The sequence below is a fragment of the Eschrichtius robustus genome, chromosome 7 (genome assembly GCF_028021215.1).
Source record: "Eschrichtius robustus isolate mEscRob2 chromosome 7, mEscRob2.pri, whole genome shotgun sequence".
NCBI classification, from domain to species: domain Eukaryota; kingdom Metazoa; phylum Chordata; class Mammalia; order Artiodactyla; family Eschrichtiidae; genus Eschrichtius; species Eschrichtius robustus.
The window spans coordinates 77,758,277-77,783,467 of NC_090830.1; the positions used below are offsets into that span (position 1 = coordinate 77,758,277).

Sequence of the window (25,191 nt, forward strand, 5' to 3'; positions counted from 1 at the left end):
TCAGTAGTTATTCCCTACCACATCCTGTATATGTTCTGTCTGTTTTTCCGCAAATGTTGACATGATACTAGATTCCACACAGTCATCTGCTTTCAACTCAGTTTTGACACCAGGATTTGAACTTTGTACATCAAATTCTATTCCTCAATTCAGTGCCCATTCTGCCAACTGAAATTAATTTTTACTTTATCTCTAAAGCGTTGTCCCATTTTTAACTTTCTAACTCCCTTGTGATCATTACTCTTGTCTAGGAGAAGCAATAGGCTTCTGTATTGCAGGAAACAGACTAGAAAGGGAACAATGATCTGTTATGAAACTCAAAGAGCAAAAGTTTATAAGGGCTTAAAAAATTCTTTTTCATCAAAACATTTGGTCCCCAAAGCCTGCATGAAATACAAGATAGATATTTTCCTAATTAAGTGCTCCCTTCATGTAAAATATAGTGAAGTAATCAGCTAATTTTAAACTTCATCTGGTATTTAAGTATTATCCGTTATATGTGATAAGCTTTTTGAAGAATGTATATTCTTTCTAGAAAACTGGTTTAAAAACCAATTAGTCATGTAGCTCTAAAGAGTAAAACAACCAGTCCAACCTTTGCTTCCGTCCTTAATAAGATTAATGTGCATGCCTGAGTTCTTAACATGAAATCTATCTAATCATCAGAAGGAAACGAACATGCTTTTCTGCTTGACTTTAACCCCACCATGTTTAGGGAAGCAGTTTATTCTGTTTGGAAAGTTCCTCACAACAGTTTCTTGAAACAGCATGTTTCTTTGCAGGAGTAGAATTGCTTTCTAGTCAAGCAACAAACAAAGTTAAGCCCTTTAATTGTCACCAAAAATTGTCAGCTTTAACTCAGTGGTATTAAAAGCCTCTGGCAACACCACATCCAACAACTGTAGGTACTTGGCTATTTTCAAATGTACATTGAACGTTTTCCAAAATTGACCATAAGCTAGGCCATAAAACAAATCTTGGAAGACTAAACATTGTTTAATTGTCACTTCTCCCTAAATTGATCTATGTATCCAGTATACAACCCAGGAAAAATTTTTGTGGGAATTAATAAACTGATTTTAAAATGTACAAGGAAATGCAGAGGGCTAAGAATAGTCAAGACTATCATTAAGAAAAACAAAATTGAAGTATTTACAATATCAAATATTAAGACTTAGTAAAGCTATAGTAAATAAGATAATGTAGAACTGGTGCAAGAGTAGATGAATAGACAAATGGAACAAAGTAGAAAACACAGAGATAGACCCACACACCTGATTATGGCAAATCCTCCATCTCAATTCAGTGGAGAGAGGATGGTCCTTTCAATACATGGTGCTGGGTCAATTTGATGCCATATAGAAAAAATAAATTTAATCTTGGCTTCACCTCACAGCAGTTAAAAAAAAACTTCCTGGTAAAATATAGATATAAATGTGAAAAGTAAAATAATAAAACTTGTTAAAACACAGAATATCCTTATGACCTTGGAGTAGGAAAACATATCTTAAATAAGATACAAAAAGTACTAATGATAAAGGAAAAGATTGCTAATTGGATTAACATTAAAAATTTTTGTTCATCAAGGTACCATTAAGAGAGAAGCAGCAAGCTACAGACTGAGAAAAGATACTAACGATATGTGTATCTGACAAAGGGCTCATATCCCAACTATATTAAGAAATTTAATAATCAATAAGAAAAAAAGGTTATCTGACAAAAAACTGAGTGAGAGTCTTGAATGGATACTCACAAGAGGGTATCTAAATGTTCACTAAATATAGGAAAAGGATCTCAACCTCATTAATCATCAAGGAGTAAAACTACTCGGAGATAACATACACACCTACCAGAATGGCCACAATTTAACAAAACTGACAATACCAGGTATTCACAAGAATGTGGAGTTGGGCTTCCCTAGTGGCGCAGTGGTTAAGAACCTGCCTGCCAATGCAGGGGACATCGGTTCGAACCCTGGTCCGGGAAGGTCCCACATGCCACGGAGCAACTAAGCCCGTTCGCCACAACTACTGAGCCTGCGCTCTAGAGCCCGTGAGCCACAACTAGTGAGCCCACATGCTGCAACTACTGAAGCCTGTGTGCCTAGAGCCCGTGTTCTGCAACAAGAGAAGCCACCGCAATGAGAAGCCTGCGCATCGCAACGAAGAGTAGCCCCCGCTCACCACAACTAAAGAAAACCTGCGCACAGCAACAAAGACCCAACACAGCCAAAAATAAATAAATAAATAAATAAATAAAATTTAAAAAAAAAGAATATGGAATATCTGGAACTCTTTAACGCTAGTAGGTGTCTAAGTTGTTACCTGCTATTTTGCAAAACTGGCTATATCTGTTAAAACTGAACATATGAATATCCTATGACTGAGCAATTCTACTCCTAGCTATATACCCAGACAGAGGATGTGCATACATAAGTGCACCAAAAGACGTAAAGAATGTTCATCAGAGCATTATTAGCCAAATCTGGAAATAGCCCAAATGTCCCTTTTGGGATATTCATACAATGGATTCATATAATGGATACATAGATATGCAACGATGAAAAAGAACTAACTACTGCTGTACTCAACAACATGGATGAATCTAATACATATAATGTTGATAACAAAAGCCAAATTCAAATTAATAAATTCTGTATGGTTCCATTAATATAAAGTCCAGGCCTTTATCAGAAAACAAAATCTACCTTTTTTCCAGGCTGAAAAGCCTAACTGGAGAAATGGTGTTTGTCAAAGACTGTTTAAAGGATAAACTGTTCTTTTTTTTTTCTTTCTTTTTAATAATTTGGAAATTTGTAACACAGAAGATTATGGAGCATTATACAAAAACAGTTACCCTTAATCTAAATATTTGTATTTTGATATATTTGTATCAGATCTTTTTTACTAAGAAAATAAACAATAAATATACAGTACAATACAATAAAGTCAATGCTACCTTTGTTCCCATCCCCAATTCCAAAACCCTTTTTCCCCAGAGCGTATTACCATAAAAATGATATCTTTCCCATTTGTTTTAATAGTTAATATTTAAATATATTATTGTATATACTATATATAAATACATGTGAAAAGGAAAACAATAATATGTATGTATATATTTGTTTCTTTTAAACTTAACATACAGAGTACTCTAACTTGCTTATCTTTCTATAATTTTTAAATCTTGAGATTTATCAACTTACAGATCTATTAATAGCTCTTAATTCTAAATGAACTTTACTATATGAATTATTGCACTTAATTGTCCATAATATTTTATGCTGTTCTAAATTATAATCTTTTGAAATCAAGCTGACTCTGCCAAAAAAAAAAAAACAACTTGATTTGTATTATTGTACTCCCTCAAAGATTGCCTTTACTCAATTGTATTTTGAGATGATACAGTCTCATCTTTTATCAAAAAGTGATATAAGAAACAACCTTGTGAAATTTCTTATTTAATATCCAGAATTTGGGGGAAATCCCTATATCCACTATTATTACTCAGAGCTTACTATATCAAGCGCTGCATCAAAAATTTCTTTTAGAACTTTGTGCTAGAAAATATTTGCCTTTCCTGACAAATTGCTGTGCTTTGTCCCTTCTATTAACGAGAATTATCACTGATTATGTCGCCTTTTTGTCTTGGAGGCTAGGAGGCCGTAATAGTTTTTTATTATTTCTCTAACAAATTACAACAAACTTTGTGGCTTAAAACAGCATAAATGTATTATCTTATATAGTTCAGTAGGTTAGAAGTCCAATACAAGTCTCACTGGGCTAAAACCAAGGTGTCAGCAAGTCTGTGTTCCTTTATGGAGGCTCTAAGGGAGACTCTGTTTACTTGCCTTTTCCAGCTTCCAGAGGCTACACCCTTGCCATGGCCTCTTCCTCTAGCAACATTGGGGAGAGTCCTTCTTGGTCTTTGTCACACTTACATCTTTCTGGTTCTCTATAGCGACACCTTCCTCTATTTGAAGGTCCCTGTGATAACATTTGTCCTATCCAGATAATCTCCCTATTTTAAACTCAGTTTATTGGCAACCTTAATCCCATCTGCAGCCTTAATTTTCCCTTGCCTAAGTAAACATGCCCACAAAATCCAGAGATCGGGACATGGACATCTTGTGGGGCGGGGGGGCGGCAGGGGAAGGGTGTTATTCTGGCTACTGCAGAGACTTAGAGCCAAGTATGGAACTTAATTTAGCCTTGTTGAAGGTTTTTGTTTTTGTTTTTAATATTTATTTATTTAGGCACACTGAGTCTTAGTTGCAGCACACAGGATCTTTGTTGCGGCATGCAGACTCTTAGTTGCAGCATGCAGACTTTCTGGATGTGACATGCAAACTCTCAGTTGCAGCATACACGTGGGATCTAGTTTCCCGACCAGGGATCGAACCCGGGCCCCCTGCATTGGGAGCATAGTCTTAACCACTGTGCCACCAGGGAAGTCTTGACCTCATTGAAGATTTTGATGGGCCACATCAAAACTTCTTTTCTCCCAATTTTTATTTTCTAATATTTTTATTTTTCTTTGTCCTGGTTTTTTAATTTCAATTTCAGAATTCTAAAAAAATTTACCACCATTTTGTGGTGTGATTATATTATAGTTGCCTCAAATTCTTTGTACAACAGACGAAGGATAAATAAAGTAATTTGAAAACTTAGACCTTGTGCATGCTTAGAAGATGAAGATGATGGTAATGACAGTGGTAATGACCTCTCTCTGTATATAGATAAGGATCTGCTAGTCTCTCAATCTCAGTCTCAATTGTGTAAAGTTGTGACCAGAATTGTTAGCTAAGACAGCACACTATTCACATGTTAGCCAAGACACAGAAACAACCTAAATGTCCATCAACAGATGAATGGATAAAGAAAATGTGGTATTTGGGCTTCCCTGGTGGCTCAATGGTTGAGAATCCGCCTGCCAATGTAAGGGACGCAGGTTCGAGCCCTGGTCCGGGAAGATCCCACATGCCGCAGAGCAACTAAGCCTGTGCGCCACAACTACTGAGCCTGCGCTCTAGAGCCCGTGAGCCACAACTACTGAGCCCGTGTGCTATAACTACTGAAGCCCGCATGCCTAGAGCCAGTGCTCTGCAACAAGAGAAGCCGCTGCAATGAGAGGCCCACACACTACAATGAAGAGTAGCCCCTGCACACAGCAACAAAGACCCCACGCAGCCACAGAAAAAAAAAAAAGTGGTATTTATATACAATGGAATATTACTTAGCCATTAAAAAGAATGGGGGCTTCCCTGGTGGCACAGTGGTTAAGAATCCACCTGCCAATGCAGGGGACATGGGTTCGAGCCCTGGTCTGGGAAGATCCCACATGCCGCGGAGCAACTAAGCCCGTGCGCCACAACTACTGAGCCTGCGCTCTAGAGCCCACAAGCCACAACTACTGAAGCCCATGCACCTAGAGCCCGTGCTCTGCAACAAGACACTGCGATGAGAAGCCCTCGCACCGCAATGAATATAAGCCCCCGCTCGCCACCACTAGAGAAAGCCCGCGCGCAGCAACGAAGACCGAACGCAGCCAAAAATTTAAAATATTTTTAAAATTAAAAATGAAATAATGCCATTTGCAGCAACATGGATGGACCTAGAGATTATCATACTAAGAGAAGTAAGTCAGAAAGAGAAAGACAAATACCATATGATATCGCTTATATGTGGAATCTAAAATACAACACAGTTGAACATATCTGAGAAACAAAAACAGACTCACAGACATAGGGAACAGACTTGTGGTAGCCAAGGGGGAGGGGGGTGGGGGAGGGAAGGATTGGGAGTTTGGGATTAGGATATACAAACTATTATACATAGGATGGATAAACAACACGGTCCTACTGTATAGCATAGGGAGCTATTCAATATCCTGTGATAAACCATAATGGAAAAGAATATGAAAAAGAATATATATATGTATAACTGAGTCACTTTGCTGTACAACAGAACTTAAACACAACATTGTAAATCAACTATACTTCAAAAAAAATTTTTTTAAAGAAAGAAAAAAAATTGTTAGCTAAGAGATTGGCCCCCATGTGATTCCTAAACAGATGGAGAGGTCAGCTGGAGTCAGAGTGGGCTGAGGAACATTCTGGGTTGAGTGTTTTCAGCTTTGAATTATATATGAAAATCATCTTAACTATCATATTTGGTCTTACCCTTTGTACTTACTAAAACCTTTAATGACTGTTATTCCTTTGTTTTAATTTTAAGTAATGTATTTATTATCTGAAGTTACACCCTGGAACAGCTTTGTTAAGAATATATTTAAAGATCAAGCAAATTAAATTAAATCCCCTTCACTAAAGATAGTAAAAGGAGGAAAGTTAACCAAAATCTGTGTATATATATGAGGCCAGAGTGTTAAAGACAAATAAGACTTATGAATGTTTTAAAATTTCCTATTAATTGAAGCTGGATTTGTTGTTCTTATGGTGTTCCTGTTGGATAAATTCTGGAAGGAATGAAGGAAGAACACCAGTCAGCTAGTACATGATTCTTTTGCTCGTATTTCAAATTGAGATTTACAATTACACAGGACAGTTACATTAGAAATGTAGGCAGCATGTTTATTTTGTTTTTAATTAGGGACAATAACTTACAATAAATGAAAAAGGAATTCTGAAACAAAATAGCTACTTTCCCATTTTATGTTTTGCTCTTCTCATGGTATAAGTCTGTTACACTTACACAATACACGGGAAGGTAGAGAGTGATTTTTATAGCAGCTGTTGTGTCCCTCTCATTGCAGAGGAATAAAAAGAGCCTGTAGTTACTTATATTCGTGAGTGGTAACTACATTCTTTTTCATTATTAGCTGAAGCTAGAGTGAAAATAAAAATCACAGAAGGCCTACTTTTGGCTTGAAATCGTTTACTTCATTAATGTAAGGAAGATGTGACACAACTTCTCACTACCACTTCTTTCTCCCCTTTTATTTTATCCTAAGCTAATAAAAAATTAAGTCTGTAACTAAAAGACAAAATATAGGAGCAATATGGGGGTATAAGTTACTGAAATTTTATATATAATGATTTTTTTCCCCTTCCATCCTAGCTTTTCTCATGCATTTTAAAGGTTTCAGAAAAATAAATAAATCCACTATACTTTAAAAAAGAGAGAATAATACAACAAGATATTTGGGGGTCAGTAAATATTATATTTATGTTAATTATTTTTCTTTCTCAACTTTTATTTGGAAAAAATTTCAAACCTACAGAAAAGTTGCAGAGAGATTACAATATACAGTCTTACATCCTTTACCTAGATTCATCAATTATTAATACTTTGCCACATTTGCTTTATTTCTCTCTCTTTACACACACGTGTATATATGTATACAGGCATACTATTATTTATTATTTTCTGCTTTATTTGACAGTGTCACACATCCTAATCCTTCAGCTCTAAATGCTTCAGCCATGTTTTTCCTAAGAACAAAAATATTCTCCTGCTCTTGTTCAAAATACAGAATCTGATTTTACTTTTTCATGAATCCTGTCTATTACCTGTGTTTTATCAGCATTCAAGAACAAAGGAAGCAGTGAGGGGAATTATTAATAGCAGCCACCCACTTCCTAAGTTATTCACCACTATGCATCTTTCAGAAACCAAGTGTGAAAATGAAAGATAGAGATTGATTTTCAAACCTAAATAAATATAAAGTAATTGATGGACAAGGCCCCTGTAGCATTAAAAGTAAGCCCAATTTCGTAAGATATCACATACAGTTGAATCATTTCCGCAAATACCTATTAGTATTTATTTTCATATATTCATAGACTTTCAGAGTTGGAAGGGCCTTACAGTGTATGTTGTATAACTCATTCATTTTACAGATGAGAAGAACTGAAGTTCAAGGTCACACACCAGAGATGAGATTAGAATCTGGCTTTTCAAACTCTTAATGCAGTATTCTTTCTTTTACGTCATGTTGCCTCCCCATGAGCCCTTGTTGCTTGTGTTGGGGTCTTGATAAATGCGAAAGGTAAAATGTCTGAGACTACGACACCTAACTAACTAATGTATCCCTAATGTAATAACTAATGTAATCTCATCTGGATGAACTACAGCCATGCTTCTCAGACTTTAATGTGCATGTGAATTTCCTAGTCATGTTGTTGAAATGCAAATTATGAATCAGTAAGTCTGAGATAGGGCCTGAGAACCTGCATTTCTAACATGTTCATCCGATGCTGATGCTGCAGATCCGTGAACTACATGTTGAGTAGCAGTTATCTAGAACCAGCACAGAAATCTCATAGCCTCCGGACACCAGCAAAGTAGAAAAAACTACAAAATACTTAGGTTATGTAAAGTATAGAGAATAATATAACTAATACCTATTTACTCATCATCAAGCCAAAATAAAATACTTTTAAAAGTTCTTGTTTTCCTCAAATATCGTGTATTAACGCATATATATGGAATCTAGAAAAAAGGTACAGATGAACTGGTTTGAAAGGCAGAAATAGAGACACAGATGTAGAGAACAAACATATGGACACCAAGGGGGGAAAGCGGGGCAGGGGGCGGGTGGGATGATTTGGGAGATTGAGATTGACATATATACACTAATATGTATAAAACAGATAACTAATAAGAACCTGCAAAAGAAAATTTTTTTTTAGAGTTATTGTTTTCCTAACTTTTTTATGTCACTTTAGAGAAGGGAGTCTTATCCCAATATATTAATTTATAGATGCAACTACCTATTTCCCCAATATTGTTATATACTGAGATTCCACAGACTTTAATGGTACTAAGGAAGGAAATATTAATTCAGGTGATGAAAAGAACCATAGTCAAACTGAACTGTCAGTCAAAAAGCACAACCAATGAAGTTCCATTTTTACTCTCAATAAAAAGATCTTTTAAACCAGCTACCTTTATTCATTTAACAAATACTGAGAGTTCACACTCCCATGTAGTTTACATTCTGATTTCATTCCTTTATTTCTAAGTCTGTGTGCTGTTTTGAATTGTCTAAATGATTATTGAAAGGTACAAATGCTAGGTTTTAAGGATTTTGCATTTGGGTTTTTTGTTGTTGTTTAAAAAGAATAACTAGCAGTATACTTAGTGGCCATCTCAATACAACATGGAATACATTTGTAACTGGAGCAACTAAAAATAAAGGACATTTCATATATATGAAGAAATTTGTTCTCTGAATATGTCCCCAAATGCTTATAGAAGTAATAATTACTTCATTGTTACTCAGAGTAGTTTTAGCAGTAAAATAACAAGGCAAAGTCATAAAACATGTCAAGGATAGTGAGGTATAAGGAGGAAGACAACTCAGATAAATATTAATTAAGCTTCTACTTTCTCCTAGTGTAGTGGGGTGGGGTACCAATATAAAAAGAAACGAAGGCAGTCTTCAAGGTGATCATTGCTCTGAAGGGGAGGCAGGCATCCAAACAGATAATTAGAATACAGTGTGACAAATGAAAACAGGTATGGACAAAATCTAGGAGCAGTGCAGGAAAGTTGCAGAGGAAATGGAGTTAGAGAATGTAATATATTTTAAAAATGATTTAAGAAACTACGAGAATTCAGAATTTCTATAAAAGAGGATGGATAGATAACATGATAATATAGAGTCTAGGTGAAAGGTATAAAAAGTTTTGACTGTAAAATTCAACTTTGCTGTTTGTTTGAAGTTTCATAATAAAATGTTGGATAAAATAATAGTTATAAAAAAACAGATAGTATGATATAGAGGGGCCACAATTTTTACTTTTCTTGTGAGTGAGTGTAGGTTCTTAATAAATAGAAGGAAAGGAACAAAATAGAAGAGAACTTACCAGTTCACAGTGAGGAAGGCAGGTTGTCACTTAAGTAAAGCAGAAATGCCTTGCACTGGTATCATGAACGTGTCTGTCCTGAGACCCAAGAGAGTAAAAGTGCATCCATTAAGGAAAATGTAGCAACCATCAGGGTGTGAGGACATTCCAAACGTAGGTGTAGAATTGCCTCAGATACTAGGGGTTTCGACTACACAATGAAATTTTGATAGATATTGGACTCTAGTTCTTATGCAGTATAAACGATAGGTTGTAATTTTGGGGTAATATCAAAATCTTAAATAGAAACATTGTTTATCAATGAATTTAATTTATACCAAATTAACTTAATAAGTAGTGATATACTAGAAATATTGGTAATATTTTCAATCTTAGAGCCTAGATATTGATTTCAAAACCTAATTTAAGAGAATTTGCTTTAATGAGCATTTCTTGATACTATTAAATGGATAGATATTTGTATTTACTTGGATTTTAAAATGACCTGTATGTCAATTCATATTATGTTAAATGATATGATATACAGCTAGTTATGGTTAAGGTTTGAATGCTCTGATTATTTTAGTCTGTTGTTAGATCAGCAGTGAAGATTGTGTGGCTAAGGTCTTGCTTTGTATGCTTTTATATACATGTATGCTATTATATACATATGTCTTTATATACGTTCGATCCTCAAAGCACTGTGAGTTGTTGAACAAGTATTACTTTTTAAATACCTTATTGATAATTTGGGAGCTAGATTTGATTTCCTAATTAGAAAACTGATATTGAAAGATACAACGAAAAGTCCTTCATATTGCCTTGTTTTGTAGATGTGAAATTCTCTTGAAAATCATAGGTATATAAACTCAATCATGACTTCCATTATGAAGTAACAATATATTCTAATGGGGAAATGTTGCCAATGTTATAATAAAATGTAGGAACCATTTAAAATAATATATTCAAGGAGAAAATAATTTTCCAATATTAAACTGTATTATATAATTTAACTCACAAAATATACCACTTTCACTTAAACTGTATCAGAAACTTTGTTTCCTTGGTGAGTTATTGAAAGAAGAATAAAATATGCCCTGTAGTTAGTCTAACCCTTTAAGTGTTTTTTACAGTGCTTTCTGAAGAGATTCTCGTTTAAACCTTCAGGTTTCTAGCTTTAACATCACAAGGTGTTTATATTGTATAATATCTCTTTGTTTAGAGATGGTTGTGGCTTTTGAAATGTGTTAAACTTACTAAATTCTTTTTAATAAGAGGCCCTTAAAGAGATTGATTTGTTTTGAGTTCTGGGGGTTCTTTTTTGGCTGTGCCACGCAGCATGCAGGATCTTAGTTCCCAGACCAGGGATCGAACTTGTGCCCCCTGCAGTGGAAACCACTGGACCTCCAGGGAAGTCCCTGTTTTGAGTTTATATTTCTGAATATCTTAAATTTTGGTAGGATGTTGGTCATTCACATGTTGTCATATTTATACTGTCACTTATCCTTAAATGAAATCAGCCTTGTGAAATAGTTTTGTTGTTATTGCTGTCTTTAATTTAACAGCTGGGGAAACTGAGACTTTGGGGTTGAAATTCAAGATTTCAGCTGGCCCCAACTCTTCTAACTGCAGATCTCCTATATCTTGCGGGTTTGAAGTCATGGTGCTTATTTTTGTATATTGGTAGAGTTGAAGTAGTGAAAAATTATTGCTGATGTAATGCTTCAACAGTTTTATTACGTCAAGGGTACGGATAAAACTGATGCCATATTGTAGAAGCTGTTATAGGTGTGTCCTGCTTTAGAACACCTGAAATAGTTTTACACTGTTAATCCTAGTATGCTTGTAAGCACTGGATTCTGAAGGTAAGTTTGGCGAAGTTGTTGAAACCTGGGTACCCTGGTCTTAAAGAAGAGAAACTTTTGGAACATGTATTGAAAGGATCCATTCTCATAAGCATTCCTTGTTATACTACGGGAAATGTAACGGGAATATCATTTGACATCTAAACTCATGATATAGTAACGCTATTTATAACAAGGTTTTAACCATGGACAAGTATATATAATTATTCCATCTAAAGCTTTTTGACATAATTAATATATTTTTTATACAGTTTAACATAGGTAACAGATATTTGTTTCCTAATGAAATTAGGTCCCAAAATTTTCGTAAATAAAGGGAACTGGGTTAATAAGGAAATACCTTTTTCCTCTTTCTTTTTTTCTCTATTTTTTTCTATTTCCCCGCCTCTGGTTTAATGTCCAACTGGCTGTGAATATTTGCAGGGTATTAACAGGTTATTTTGACTTGACAGTCTTCCCAAGTTGCTGGCAGGAATACATTGCTGAGTTTGCTCTTCTGAACAGTGAATGGTGCGTGTAGGGGAAATTGCATAATTTATGATAGAACTAAAGTATTTTAAAGTTAGTTTTGACTTGAATTTAATAATTTTCTCTGGGGTCATGGAATGTCTTTTTATAATAATAAAGTTTGATTTTTAAAATTATCTTGAATCTTATGACTTGGGAAAATAAAGTTACGGTGCTTTGTACTCAGACTCTTAACTTGATAATGCTAGCATTTTTCTTCTCCTGGGGTTAAGATTTAAGGGTAATGGTTGTAATACCAGGGCAGTTGTTAATACTTTCCTTTACATTCACTCGAAGCCCTGTTTTTCCTAGAGGTTCTCAAGTTGCTTATCAAAGATGTGGACTATCTCATACCAAAAGTATAAACTTGTATTTTCTTTTCAAGGGACCGAGTAGGCACCAAATCACCTTGTTCAGTTGGCATTGATTGCCTAGAGGTTTACTCTTTCTCTGATGATTTCTGCTCATTATGAATATTTACTTTCTTAACCTTAATCTTGTTCTCTGCCTATGAAATTTAAATATGTGAATAATACATGCCATTTGCCTGAATGTTTTTCTTTTTTTATTTTCTTGACATATTTTTAAAACGTTCAGCATCAGTCAAGTATTTATTAAACTCTTCCTATTTTCTTGTGATTTATTAAGAACATACAATTTAAACAACAAAATACATTTCAGTCTAGGATAGTCATGGAATACAATTTAGAATGCCAGTCAGTGCCTCTTTGGTCTTGAACACTTATATTCCTTTCCTTATATTTTTTTGTCTTTGTTTTGCTTTTGTTTGTTGTTGTTATTGTTGCCATACTTCAAAGAAAAAAGGCAAGAGCAAAATCATTTTTGTTCCCATTGACCTTATTAGACTATAGGCTATTAGAAGGGTTAAAGAAAGAAAAGGACCTATATGTGTGTTTGTGGGCACTTACTAAGTAATATTTTGTAATTGCCAATGTCATTGTAGAAGTGACTGGGAAGACTTTGGGAAAGTGGGAAAGTGAATTATCTCAAAACAACAGAGGGGTTCTACAGCAAAGATCAGCAAACATTTTCTTAAAGGGCCATATGGTAAATATTTCGGGATTTGTGGGCCATATGGTCTCTGTTTCAGCTACTCAACTCTCCTGCAACTACACAACTACTCAATTCTGCTGTTGTAGTGTCAAAGTAGATGAATGAGCTCTAGATAGTAAGTAAATAAATGAATTTGTTTGTGTTCTAATAAAACTTCATTTACAAAAACTGGTGGCTGGCCTGCCAACCCATGTTCTATAGCATTCTAACAAATAATATTCATAAACAGCCATGTGTTTATTTAGTTCTCTGCCCCAGAAACACATCTTTTATTTATGTTGAGGATAATCTGTAAAATCATAGAAGACAGAGGATTTCCTGTTTTAAAATGGCCTAGTAAATGTATACTGAAATATTTTCAGGTAAAGCAATATGATGTTTGGAATTTCCTTTAAGATACTCTGTGGAAAAGACCTGGTTCATATAGATGAACCGGGTTTGACCAAATGTTGGTAAATATAGAAGCAGATGATGGGTGAATGGAAGAAATTCATTACACTGTGTTCTCTACTTCTATGTAAGTTTGAAAAAGTCCATATTAAAAAGTTACCACTTAAATAAATAATGGCCCAGTAAAGGCAGCAGTTTCCCTTCTCCTGGAATCACTTTGAAATAGAAAGGAGAATAAGAAACAGAAATACAAGCTCCATCTTCAGTACAACCAGAGAGCTCTCTGCAATCCCAAAGCACAATACTGAAGAACGGCTGCCAGATCTAGTAAAGGGAGTGTGTGAGAAGACCCCAAGAGAGGATGCCTATGATATGGTTGCAGATCCCCAGCAAAGCTGAGAGAGCTTGGTTCTCCAAAATAAGTGGCTGGCCTCAGACTTCTCCAAAGCAGCAGTCAACACTAACACTTTACCCACGAAGTCCTCAAGGAAAGATTAATTTAGGAATCTTGTGCCAATCCAAATAATCATTCAATATAAAGGCAAAGACAAACATTTTTTAACATGCCAAGCTTTAGGGAATTTAGCTCCATGAGTCCTACCTCTATAAGCTGAAGTTCAGCCAATAAAGAAATGAAAGGAAAAATGACAGTTAAAGTATTGTTAGTAAGCCTAGAGTCCATCAATCTATAAAATTAAGATTAAAACAAATGTGAAGATTAGGTTTTGCAGAGTATGAATGTTTAAAATTTTGACAATGTTGACAGTTTTCTAACGAAAGTTGGAAGGGTGCAGGACAAATGATATAAAGTGGTAGAAACCCCAGTTTTTTAACAAGCTGTCAAAATATGTCATCTAAAATCAATAAATTCAATAAAAGAAGTGTGTGGGGTTGGGGGGAGGTATATAGGTAGATAGATGATAGATAGATAAACACTAAGAAAAGTTACATAATAAATAAAATAAACTGGATAGTAGAAGAGAGGGAAAAAGACACATAACTATAAGTTCATCATTGCTCATAATAAGAGAAAATATATATATATACATATATATATCAGGAGTACCAACTGATGGAATTGCCATTTTTAACTGGGTTGGCTAGAGTAGACCTCACTCAGAAAGTGAAATGTGAACAAAGATTTGAAGGAAGTGAGGGAGCTTGATAGTTTTCTGGAGAAATGGTATTCTAAGTAGAGGTAATAGCTATTGCAAAGGTTCTGGAACAAGAGTATAGCTGGTACGTACAAAAACCAGAAAAGAGCCTAGGGGCTAAAGCAGAATGATTGAGAGAGTGGTATGAGGTGAAGTCAGAGAGATAATTGGGTATCAGATAATATTGGGCCTTAAAGGCAGTTCAAAGAACTTAGATCTTACTCTAAAATGACTACTAATCCAAAAAAAAAAAAAACTTTCCATATTAATATTAGAAGTACGTGTTTATCTAAAACAAAGCAAACATAGACCATTTAGTAAACTATTTTTAAGAAGAAAGAGCAGCAATAAAAACAAAAAACATAAAAATTTTATAGCATAAAATTTGACGACTGAAAGGACATTAAATATACGTTATATTAATAAATATAAATAGGCTAAACTTTTCTATTAAAAGAATCCCAGATTAGATCACAAAGAAAGCTATAGAGTCATTCCTAAAACAAAGAAACTCAGGAAAAGTAACAAAATTAAAGGACTGGCAGAGCATTAACAGGCATTTGCAAACTAAAAGGAAAAAATTCAGAGGTCATGATCCTAGTATTGGACAAGACCTAGTACAAAAAGAATTACATTAGATTAAAGGGGACATATAAGATCTGAATAAAGAAAACCTTTAAATGCTTCTCAGGAACACAAAGACTAAAATAGAAAGGCTTACAAGGTTCTTGATTAAGAATGACTCAAAAATCACATAGATGTCAGTTTCCTTATGTTAATCCATTGAGTTAATAAGATCTCAACTTCAAAACAAACAAACAAACAAAAAAACTAACATTTATTGAATACTTATTCTATGCCAGGCACTGTTCTAAGTGCTTTATGTGTATTCATCATTTAGTCCTTACAGCAACTTTATGTGGCAGGTGCTAGTATTACGTTTTGTCCATTTTTCAGTGAAGAAACTTGAGGCACAAAGAGGCTAATGAACTTGCAAAGGTTGCAGTTAGAGTAAGTTACAGAATCAGAATCTGAACTCAGGAGTGATTATAGATTCTATGCTCTTAATCACAATGCTGTGTTATTTTTGAAGCTGATTGTGTGTGTGTGTGTGTGTCTGTGTGTAACTAGAAATACTGACTCTGAAGTTCATATGGAGGTACAAATAAGCAAAAATAGCCAGGAAAATTCTTAAAGGAAAGTAATAAGGGAAACTATCCCACCCTACCAGATGTAAAAATATAAAGCTAGGATATTTAAAACAGTGTGGCTACTATGACATGAGCATATAGATCATTGGACAGAAAAAGATCCAAATTCATATAGGTGTTTGGAAAATTATAAAGGTAGCATTTCAAATAAGAGGGAAAAATGAATTATTAAATATAAGGGATAGCTGTGTTATCATTAGAGGTTAGTTGGATTGCTGCTTCTTAACTGACTAAAATTAATTCCTAATAAATCAAAGATTTAAACTTGAAAAATCAAACTAGAAGCCATGGAAGAGTTTTATAGTATTCTCGAAGTAGGGAAAGCTGCTGATATATGACACAGGACCGTTAAACCACACAGAAAAGCTTGAAAAGTTTGACTCTTAAAACTTGAAAATTGTGTGCATACAAAAACACCATTAGCAAAGTAAAAATAAAAACAGGGAAATTTTTCTAACATATTTTGTTGACCAAGGGATAATTTTCTTAATATTTAAAGAACTTCTACAAAATAATATTCAAAGACCAAGATCCAAACTTAAAAAATGGCAAAAGATGTAAATACTCAGTGCATAGAAAAGCAAATACAACTAACTCTTAGATTAAAACATGTATAGATTATCACTCTTAGTACAAAAAATGCAAATTACAATTATGGTGAAATACTGGTTTATCTTGAAATAAACCAAAATGTTCATCACTATCATCTTAGGATGATAGGAGTTTGAGAGTCTTTTCTTTTATCTGTATTTTTAAATTTTTCTCAAAGGATACATACTATTTAAATAATTAAAAAGCTATTATTTATTATATACATACACATATGCATATAACATTTGTTGTTTTGTCCTGACAATGGATGTGTCTTTTTGTATTTTCTAGGTGCACCAGAGGCTCTCTTCTTGGCCTAGTGGAGTTGTTTATAGCAGTACTGTTGTGCCCTCTGATGGTGAGTTTCGGCAAATCCATTTTTATGTCCAATGCTTTTTTTTCTTTAACTCTGTTTCCCATTCTCAAACTGACATATAGATTTATAAACCCTACTCTTTCACTTGAGGTGGGCTTGGAGTCAGAGGGAGAAGGTGTTGGGAGGGACTAAAGAAGAGAAATAAAATTTGAATGAGGATATAGTAAATTTAGAAGAGAGATCAGGAAGAAAAACTAATAGACTTAAGTTTTCATAGATCATGGAATAATACTGTCAACTCTTTCCATTTATGTTTTAAAACTGGGAACATAGTTAATGTGAAGATTGCAGAAGGACCACCTTTGGAATTTCCTAACCATTGAGTCTTCATACTATGGATAATGATCAAACACTCCAGCTCCTTCAGGGTATCAGAGCCTAGACAGAAGCAATTCAAAGTCTGAAACCTCCTGTCCTTTCTTGTCTTTTTCTTCCCTTACGCTCAGGGCTGTAATACTCTTCTCTGTTGTGAGAAAAAATTGAAAAAAGATGCTTGGGGACCACAGTCCTTTGGAAAAGTCCATGATGATACAAATTGGCAAGAGGATCTAAGCTTTGATTTTATTTACAGTAGTGGAGGAGATAAGTTTACAACTCTTCTTCTCATTTCTTTTACCCAGCATTACACATTTACAGTTTAGACTATTTGCTTAGAGTTGACTGTTAAATATATTTTCTCTTTGTAAAGTTTAGTGTGATAGAACTCTAACTTCAACCTTATAAACATTAATTCATAGGCATAGCAACCATTGAAAGAGCATCCTGCAAATGTACAAGGACACCTGAAGTTGAAGAAACCTCAGATGAACCATTTGAAACTCCTAGGATCCCCTGTATTTAATCAGTATAGATATTTGCAGTGTTATCAGAACCCGTCCCAAAGCTGTTTAGTTGTCGGAATACACAGACAGTGTGCTCATAGTCCCTAAACTTGGAGGAAATATCCATTTTTGATTACTCATTTGTAGTATGGAAAGGTTAAAAGGAAAAATAGGCCAGAATCAAAATAATGAAAAATGGTAGCTGGCTTTCTTTTTCCTATCTCTTAGAGACATACAGAGTTGATAAAGTGATATTAGTATATAAATTAAAAAGCAGTAGGTGGGTATCACTCTTGCCCTTAGAACTGTCTTGGCCCATTAAACAGCCAAATGGGGGCTGTCCACATCTATACCAGCACCACTCCAAGGTCTTATTACTGTCCTCCATTGCCACTGCAGGATTACATCATTGGATAGTTTCAATAAAGAGAGAATTTCTCCAATATAAAAATACTGTTCATGGTGCTGAATCCTCTCAGCTTTTGCTGAACTAGCAGCAATTCATTTAAAAATTTCTTGTTTTTATAATGTTGTCGAAAACTTAAATATTCAGGGTCAGTATTTATATATATCCATTAAGTTATATATATTCAGTGGCAACTAAGTCACACTACAACAGGACACTTGTGCCAGTAGTTGTTATGATATTCAGTGGCAAATAATTTGAACTAATGAATTCATACTGAAATTTTTATTATGAATTTTACCATGTAATACAGTTACTATTATCCTAACAACAATCTGTATGGAAGTCTTTCAGTAATGTAACAATGTACAGTTGTACTGGAGTATCTGGCTGAATGTTATCCCAGGACAAAAATGCTAGTATGTTGCCTCTATGTTGTGTGAGGGGTTGAAGACAATATTTTTACAGAGGTAAAAGGATACATACTTAAAAAAGACAAAAAAAGAAAGAGATGCTCCCAAAATTCCTACCAATACTATTGCCCTTCTTAAGAAAATCAACTCGTATTAATTATCAAGAAACAGAAGCAGAAAATGATTTGATTTAATGCAACTCAGTGTCCTTACTACTCCCAAATCATATACCTTTCTTATGTTGTACTTCTAAATTAATCTTACCTTAGGCTGATATAGCATATATGAAAACTCTGCTTAATACACAGCTACTTCAACAGAATTTAGCCACCATTAGTAAACATCTCTACCATCATTCATTTCTTCTTGTTATGACTACTGGGTCATATTCTATAGCAAGTGAGGGCTTGACCCTTTTTTTTTTTAAATATAAAATCTAAAATACCACATTATATAATCGTGATATTTATATACCTAGCATATAATATATATACCTAATATATACTGCCTCTCGATAATTGCTTGTTAGTTTTGTTGTTTGACAAAATCTTCTAATTATGACTATGATAGCCGATGTAAAATATATAGGTTATCTTAAAAGTTTAACCTCCCTACCAAAGCAATCTAAAAGGTTCTTAATTTTTCTTGTGTCATAAATACTTTTGAGGATCTGGTGAAAGCTCTAGATTCTCTCTCTAGAAAAAAAAATGTTATATACACATAGGAAATGTTATATATAATTTTTTAATGATACAGGCTCTCAAACCAGCTCATGGAATCCCTAGTCTCATGAACCTCAACTGAACTGCTCAAAAGAACTGAACCTCAGAAGAACTGCTTTGGCTACACTACACACAGGTGCACATGCACATCCCTGTACGCATGCCCGTGTTCCCCTTCATGAGAGGCATTATGCTTAGAGGTTAAGTGTCAAGCTTTGGAATCAAGGTTTGCATCCCAGTTCCACCACTCGACCACCTTTTAACATTAGGCAAAGTAATGAACTTCTTAAAACCTCCTTCCTCATGTGTGAAACGGAGATGGTAATAATTACCACCTCCAAGAGAAAAATGTACTTACCCTACAGAAATAGTACTTACCCGTCAGAAACTCTTATTCTTTTCTTTTTTAATATATATTTATTTATTTATTTATTTGGTTTTAGTTGCACCGGGTCTTAGTTGCGGTAGGTGGGCTCCTTAGTTGCAGCTTGCCAGCTCCTTTAGTTGCAGCACGTGTGCTTCTTAGTTGCGGCCGGCGGGCTCCTCAGTTGTGGCTCATGGGCACCTTAGTTGTGGCTCACCGGCTCCTTAGTTGCAGTACGTGGGCTCCTTAGTTGAGACCGGTGGGCTGCTTAGTTGCAGCTCACTGGCTCTTTTAGTTGCAGCACGTGTGTTCCTTAGTTGCGGCTTGCGGGCTCCTTAGTTGTGGCATGCAAACTCTTAGTTGCGATATGCATGTGGGATCTAGTTCCCTGACCAGGGATCAAACCCAGGTCCCCTGCATTGGGAGCTCAGAGTCTTAACCGCTGCTCTACCAGGGAAGTTCCCAGAAACTCTTATTCTATAAAAAGTGCTGTGGTAGTGTTATAAAGACCCCTAATCAAAAAAATGTGGTTTGGGGCTTCTTGTTTTAATTTTTCTGTGCCCCATATCCTCAATTGTAAAATGACTAACTGAAATTTTTATGATTGTATGGCTTATAGCCTATTTAAAGTCTTTCAGATCTTTCAGGGGCTCCCCTCCATGGTAATGAAAATTAAGGATTAATGATGAAAGTAATTTTGTTAGAGACAGGTTGACTGTATAATTTATCATTCAACCCAGGACACTTTTGAGAGTAAAAGGAGGACACCCAGAGTTGTCCTGACAATTTTAAATATGGTAAACCAGGACACATCTTCACTGTAGGTAAGCTAGAGTAAGAGCAAGAAAAATAGTCTCTCTGGCTGCCTTCATTTCTCTATCCAGAAATGTAATGTTACTCAATTAGCCTTGTATTGGGAATTGCGGTAGAAAGCTGTGTCTTTTTTGTAGTTAACAAAAAATGTAAGATTTCCTTACAAAAATTGTTTGAGGACAAATAATGTTAGCATGGAACAGTTATTGAAATTCCTGTTTAATAATAAACAATCATCTGTTTAACTAACCCAAATATAGATAATATATATAAATTCTTAACCTAAGTAAAGTCTGTGGATGGTTTGGGGAACTGGATATATGCCCCAGTTTTTTCTTTGGTTTTTGTCCCATTCCTTTTTTAAAAAACTTTATTGATGTATATTTTATATATCATAAAATTCACCTATCATCATGCAAGCATAGTAACAATCCAGCTTTAGACTATTTCCTTCGCCCCTAAAAGTTCTCTTGTTCCTGTTTTGCAACCAATCCCTGCTCCTACCCTAAACCTGAGGCAAACACTAGTCTGCTCTTTCTCTCTGTAGTTAAACCTTTTCTAAAAACGTCATATAAATGGACTCATTCAATATGTAGTCTTTTGCATCTAGCTACTTTTACATATCCTGTATGGATGTATGTTTTCATATCTCTTGGGTAGATACTTAGGAGTAGAATGACTGGGTCATACGGTAAGTATGTGCGTAATATTTTTTAATTGAAGTACAGTTGATTTATAATGTTTCAGGTGTACAACAAAGTGATTCAGTTTACATACATATATATATTCTTTTTCAGATTTTTTTCCCATTATATGTTATTACAAGATACTTAATATAGTTCCCTGTGCTATACAATAGGTCCTTGTTTTTTAACTATTTTATATACAGTAGTGTGTATCTCTTAATACCAAATTCCCAATTTAACCTTACCCCCCTTTTCCTTTGGGTAACCATAAGTTTGTTCTCTATGTCTGTGAGTCTATTTCTGTTTTGTAAATAAGTTCATTTGTATTTTTTTTTAGATTCCACATATGAGTGATATCATATAATATTTGTCTCTCTGTCTGACTTCACTTAGTATGATAATCTCTAGGTCCATCCATATTGCTGCAAATGGCATTATTTCCGTTGTATACATATACCACTTCTTTATCCATTCATCTGTCGATGAACATTTAGATTGGTTCCATGTCTTGGCTATTGTAAATAGTGCTGCTATGAACATTGGGATGCATGTATCTTTTCAAATTAGAGTTTTCGTCTTTTCCATATATATGCCCAGGAGTGGGATTGCTGGATCATATGGTAACTCTATCTTTAGTTTTTTAAGGAACCTCCATACTTTTCTCCATAGTGACTACATCAGTTTACATTCCCACCAACAGTGTAGGAGGGTTCCCTTTTCTCCACACCCTTTCCAGCATTTATTATTTGTAGACTTTTTGATGATGGCCATTCTGACTGGTGTTAGGTGGTACCTCATTGTAGTTTTGATTTGCATTTCTCTAATAATTAGTGATGTTGAACATCTTTCCATGTGCCTCTTGACCATTTGTGTGTCTCCTTTGGAGAAATGTCTATTTAGGTCTTCTGCCCATTTTTTTTATTGGGTTGGGTTTTTTTTTAGTATTGAGCTGTACAAACTGTTTGTATATTTTGGAAAGTAAGCCCTTGTCGGTCAATTCATTTGCAAATATTTTCTCCCATTCTGTATGTTATCTTTTCATTTTGTTTTGTTTATGGTTTCCTTTGCTGTGCAAAACCTTTTAAGTTTAATTAGGTCCCATTTGTTTATTTTTGCTTTTGTTTCTATTACTCTAGGAGACAGAGCCAAAAATTATTGCTATGATTTATGTCAAAGAGTGTTCTGCTTATGTTTTCCTCTAGGAGTTTTATAGTATCCAGTCTTACATTTAGGTCTTTAATCCATTTTTAGTTTATTTTTGTATATGGTGTTAGAGAGTCTTCTGATTTCATTCTTTTACATGTAGCTGCCCAGTTTTCCCAGCACCACTTATTGAAGAGACTTTCTTTTCTCCATTGTATTCTTGCCTCCTTTGTCATAGATTAATTGACCGTAAGTGCATGGGTTTATTTCTGGGCCTTCTGTCCTGTTCCATTGATCTATGTGTCTGTTTTTGTGCCAGTACCATACTGTTTTGATGACTGTAGCTTCGTAGTATGGTCTGAAGTCAGGGAGCATGATTCCTCCAGCTCCGTTCTTCTTTCTCAAGATTGTTTTGGCTATTCAGGGTCTTTTGTGTTTCCATACAAATTGTGACATTTTTTGTTCCAGTTCTGTGAAAAATGCCATTGGTAATTTGACAGGGATTGCATTAAATCTGTACACTGCCTTGAGTAGTGTGGTCATTTTAACAATATTGATTCTTCCAATCCAAGAACATGGTATATCTTTCCAACTGTTTGTGTGGTCTTCAGTTTCTTTCATCATGTGCTTAACTTTTTAAGAAACTGCAAAATTGTTTTCCAAAGTGGCTGTCCCACTTTGCATTCCTACCAACAGTGTTTAAGTGTTCCAGTTTCCCCATATCCTCCCCAACACTTGGTATGGTCAGTCTTCTTGATTATAGACATTGTAGTGGATTTGTAGTATTATTTCACTGTGGTTTTAATTTGCATTTCACTGATGACCAAGATGTTGGGCATCTGTTAATATACTCATTAACCATTCAAATATTTTCTTTGATGAAGTGCCCACACTTTTTGCCCATTTAAAAAAATGGACTGTCTTCTTAGTATTAATTTGTAAGGGTTCTTTTTATATTCTAGAATTTTTCCTGTTACTTTTAAAATACTTTTGTGGGAAAGGGTGGACTTTTTAAATCATGTTTTAGTATTAATACCTGCTCATATACAGGTGGAGATTCTATATTTATTGTCATCATTATATTGAGGACATAAACATACCCCACCACTGTCTTTCATTCCAACTTTTAAAAACTTGACAACAAAAAAGAAATGAAAGTAATGAAATCATGAAAAATGATAGAAGAGAAAGCCACAGTGTTTTAATGTGGGCAGAGTTCTCATCAACCTAAATGTGAAGTTGGGAAAGCTGAAACACCATTTTATTTTTCCATTTTAAAAATATATCCTACAGTTTGAATTTTTTTTTGTAAGTAGAAGTTTCATATTTTGAAAATACCAAAATATGGTTGAATGTGTTCCATCACAAAAGTCTTTTTTTGAAGGCTTGTATAAAATTGACTTTCACATTGCTAAGAAAAACAGCCACATGAACATGGAAAGACGTTTAAGCTTTATGTGCTGACAGTATTTAAACTGGCTTAGTGTGGAGCAGAAGTAAATTTATGTCAAATTTCAGATGATGTTATCCATTCTAGGATTGCTGTCATTTGTTTCAATATTTTGAAGTAAGTTTTGAGGGAATTGGAAACTATCCAATTTTCGTCCAGAATGCATGCGACTTCATGAAACTACTGATATTGCTCTAAGGAGTTAGTTTCTAGTTTTTGTCTATTAATATGCATGTTGATACAAAGAAAAATCCCAAATATGTGATTTGTTGTGGAAATTAGAAAAGCTGTTAACATTAATGGCTATCACCATCTTTGAAATAGTGTTAAATTTCTTTTCCAAAATAACTACCAGGAAAAAAATTTTTTTTTTACTCTAAGGAAGATCTTGGTACTCTACGAACAGATGGCACATCTTCCAAACTTAGAGACATGCATACGTATACGGCCTCAGAGAAGAAAGGAGCTCTACCCATTGCAATAATACATTGGTTTTTTTCATTGGCACATACTGGCAGTGAAGACTTCGAACAGCCCTAAAAGAAGGCCTGCCTGCTACCACAGAAGTAATCACTATTATGAGAACACGATTTTATGAGAAAAAGAATCAAAATAGAAATTTTTCCTTTGCTAGATTAAACTTTGGAGAGGAGTTTGCTTTTTAAGAGAAGAGAAAGTTTATCACAAGGAAGTGTTTAGTTGTGGCTTGATTTACTTGGGGATATTTGGGCCTTTATGAATGAGCATAATCTTCCAATTCAAGACCTTACAGTCATTATTATGGATTTGGTAGAAAAATCATGAACCCTTTCAACCAAGCTGTAGCTCTGAAGTAGGTAGAAATAGACAACCTTGTGAATTTTCCAGCTGCTGGAAGAAGTTTCTCTCTAGGCTAGTCATGAATGGAGAGGTTTGTCAGTTTCTCTACAAGAATTAGAAAAACCTTAGAGCTCTTGAAGATTACCTCCACTCAGAAACCTTAAAACTGGAACTCGGATTTCCAATCGTTTCACTATTGATATTGCATCAAAACAGTGAGTGATATGAATTCAATTCTAAGAGTCTTAGAGAAATCTTAAGTTCCTTGCATATGCCTAGCCAAGCATCATCTGGTGAAGTGAACTATGAGAGCTGTGATTATGTTTGTTACCACATACCTTTCCCAGAGTCTCAGAGTTTTAACAACTTCTTTTCGTCAAAACAGAAAGGTACAACCTTTTTAGATATCAAAGATAATGTCCAAGTTATCATGTTCCCAAACCAGGCCACTATGTGACTTATTTATTCAAGCCAAACAATAGCAGCCTTGTAATTGAAATGTTCTTTTATATAGAATTAAAGTTTATTTTCTGTTTTAATTTGTAAATTTTTGTTTTATTTCTTAAAAAAAAAGA

The 25,191-nt window shown here is 34.6% G+C and overlaps 1 protein-coding gene across 1 annotated transcript in view; it reads left to right on the plus strand.

The window, feature by feature from the left end:
* MCU (mitochondrial calcium uniporter) overlaps positions 1–25,191 on the plus strand; it is a 215,039-nt gene that overhangs the window by 151,700 nt on the left and 38,148 nt on the right. The window contains exon 2 of the mRNA XM_068547779.1: positions 16,895–16,961. Within this exon, the coding sequence (XP_068403880.1) occupies positions 16,895–16,961 (67 nt within the window). The remainder of the gene's footprint in view (positions 1–16,894; positions 16,962–25,191) is intronic.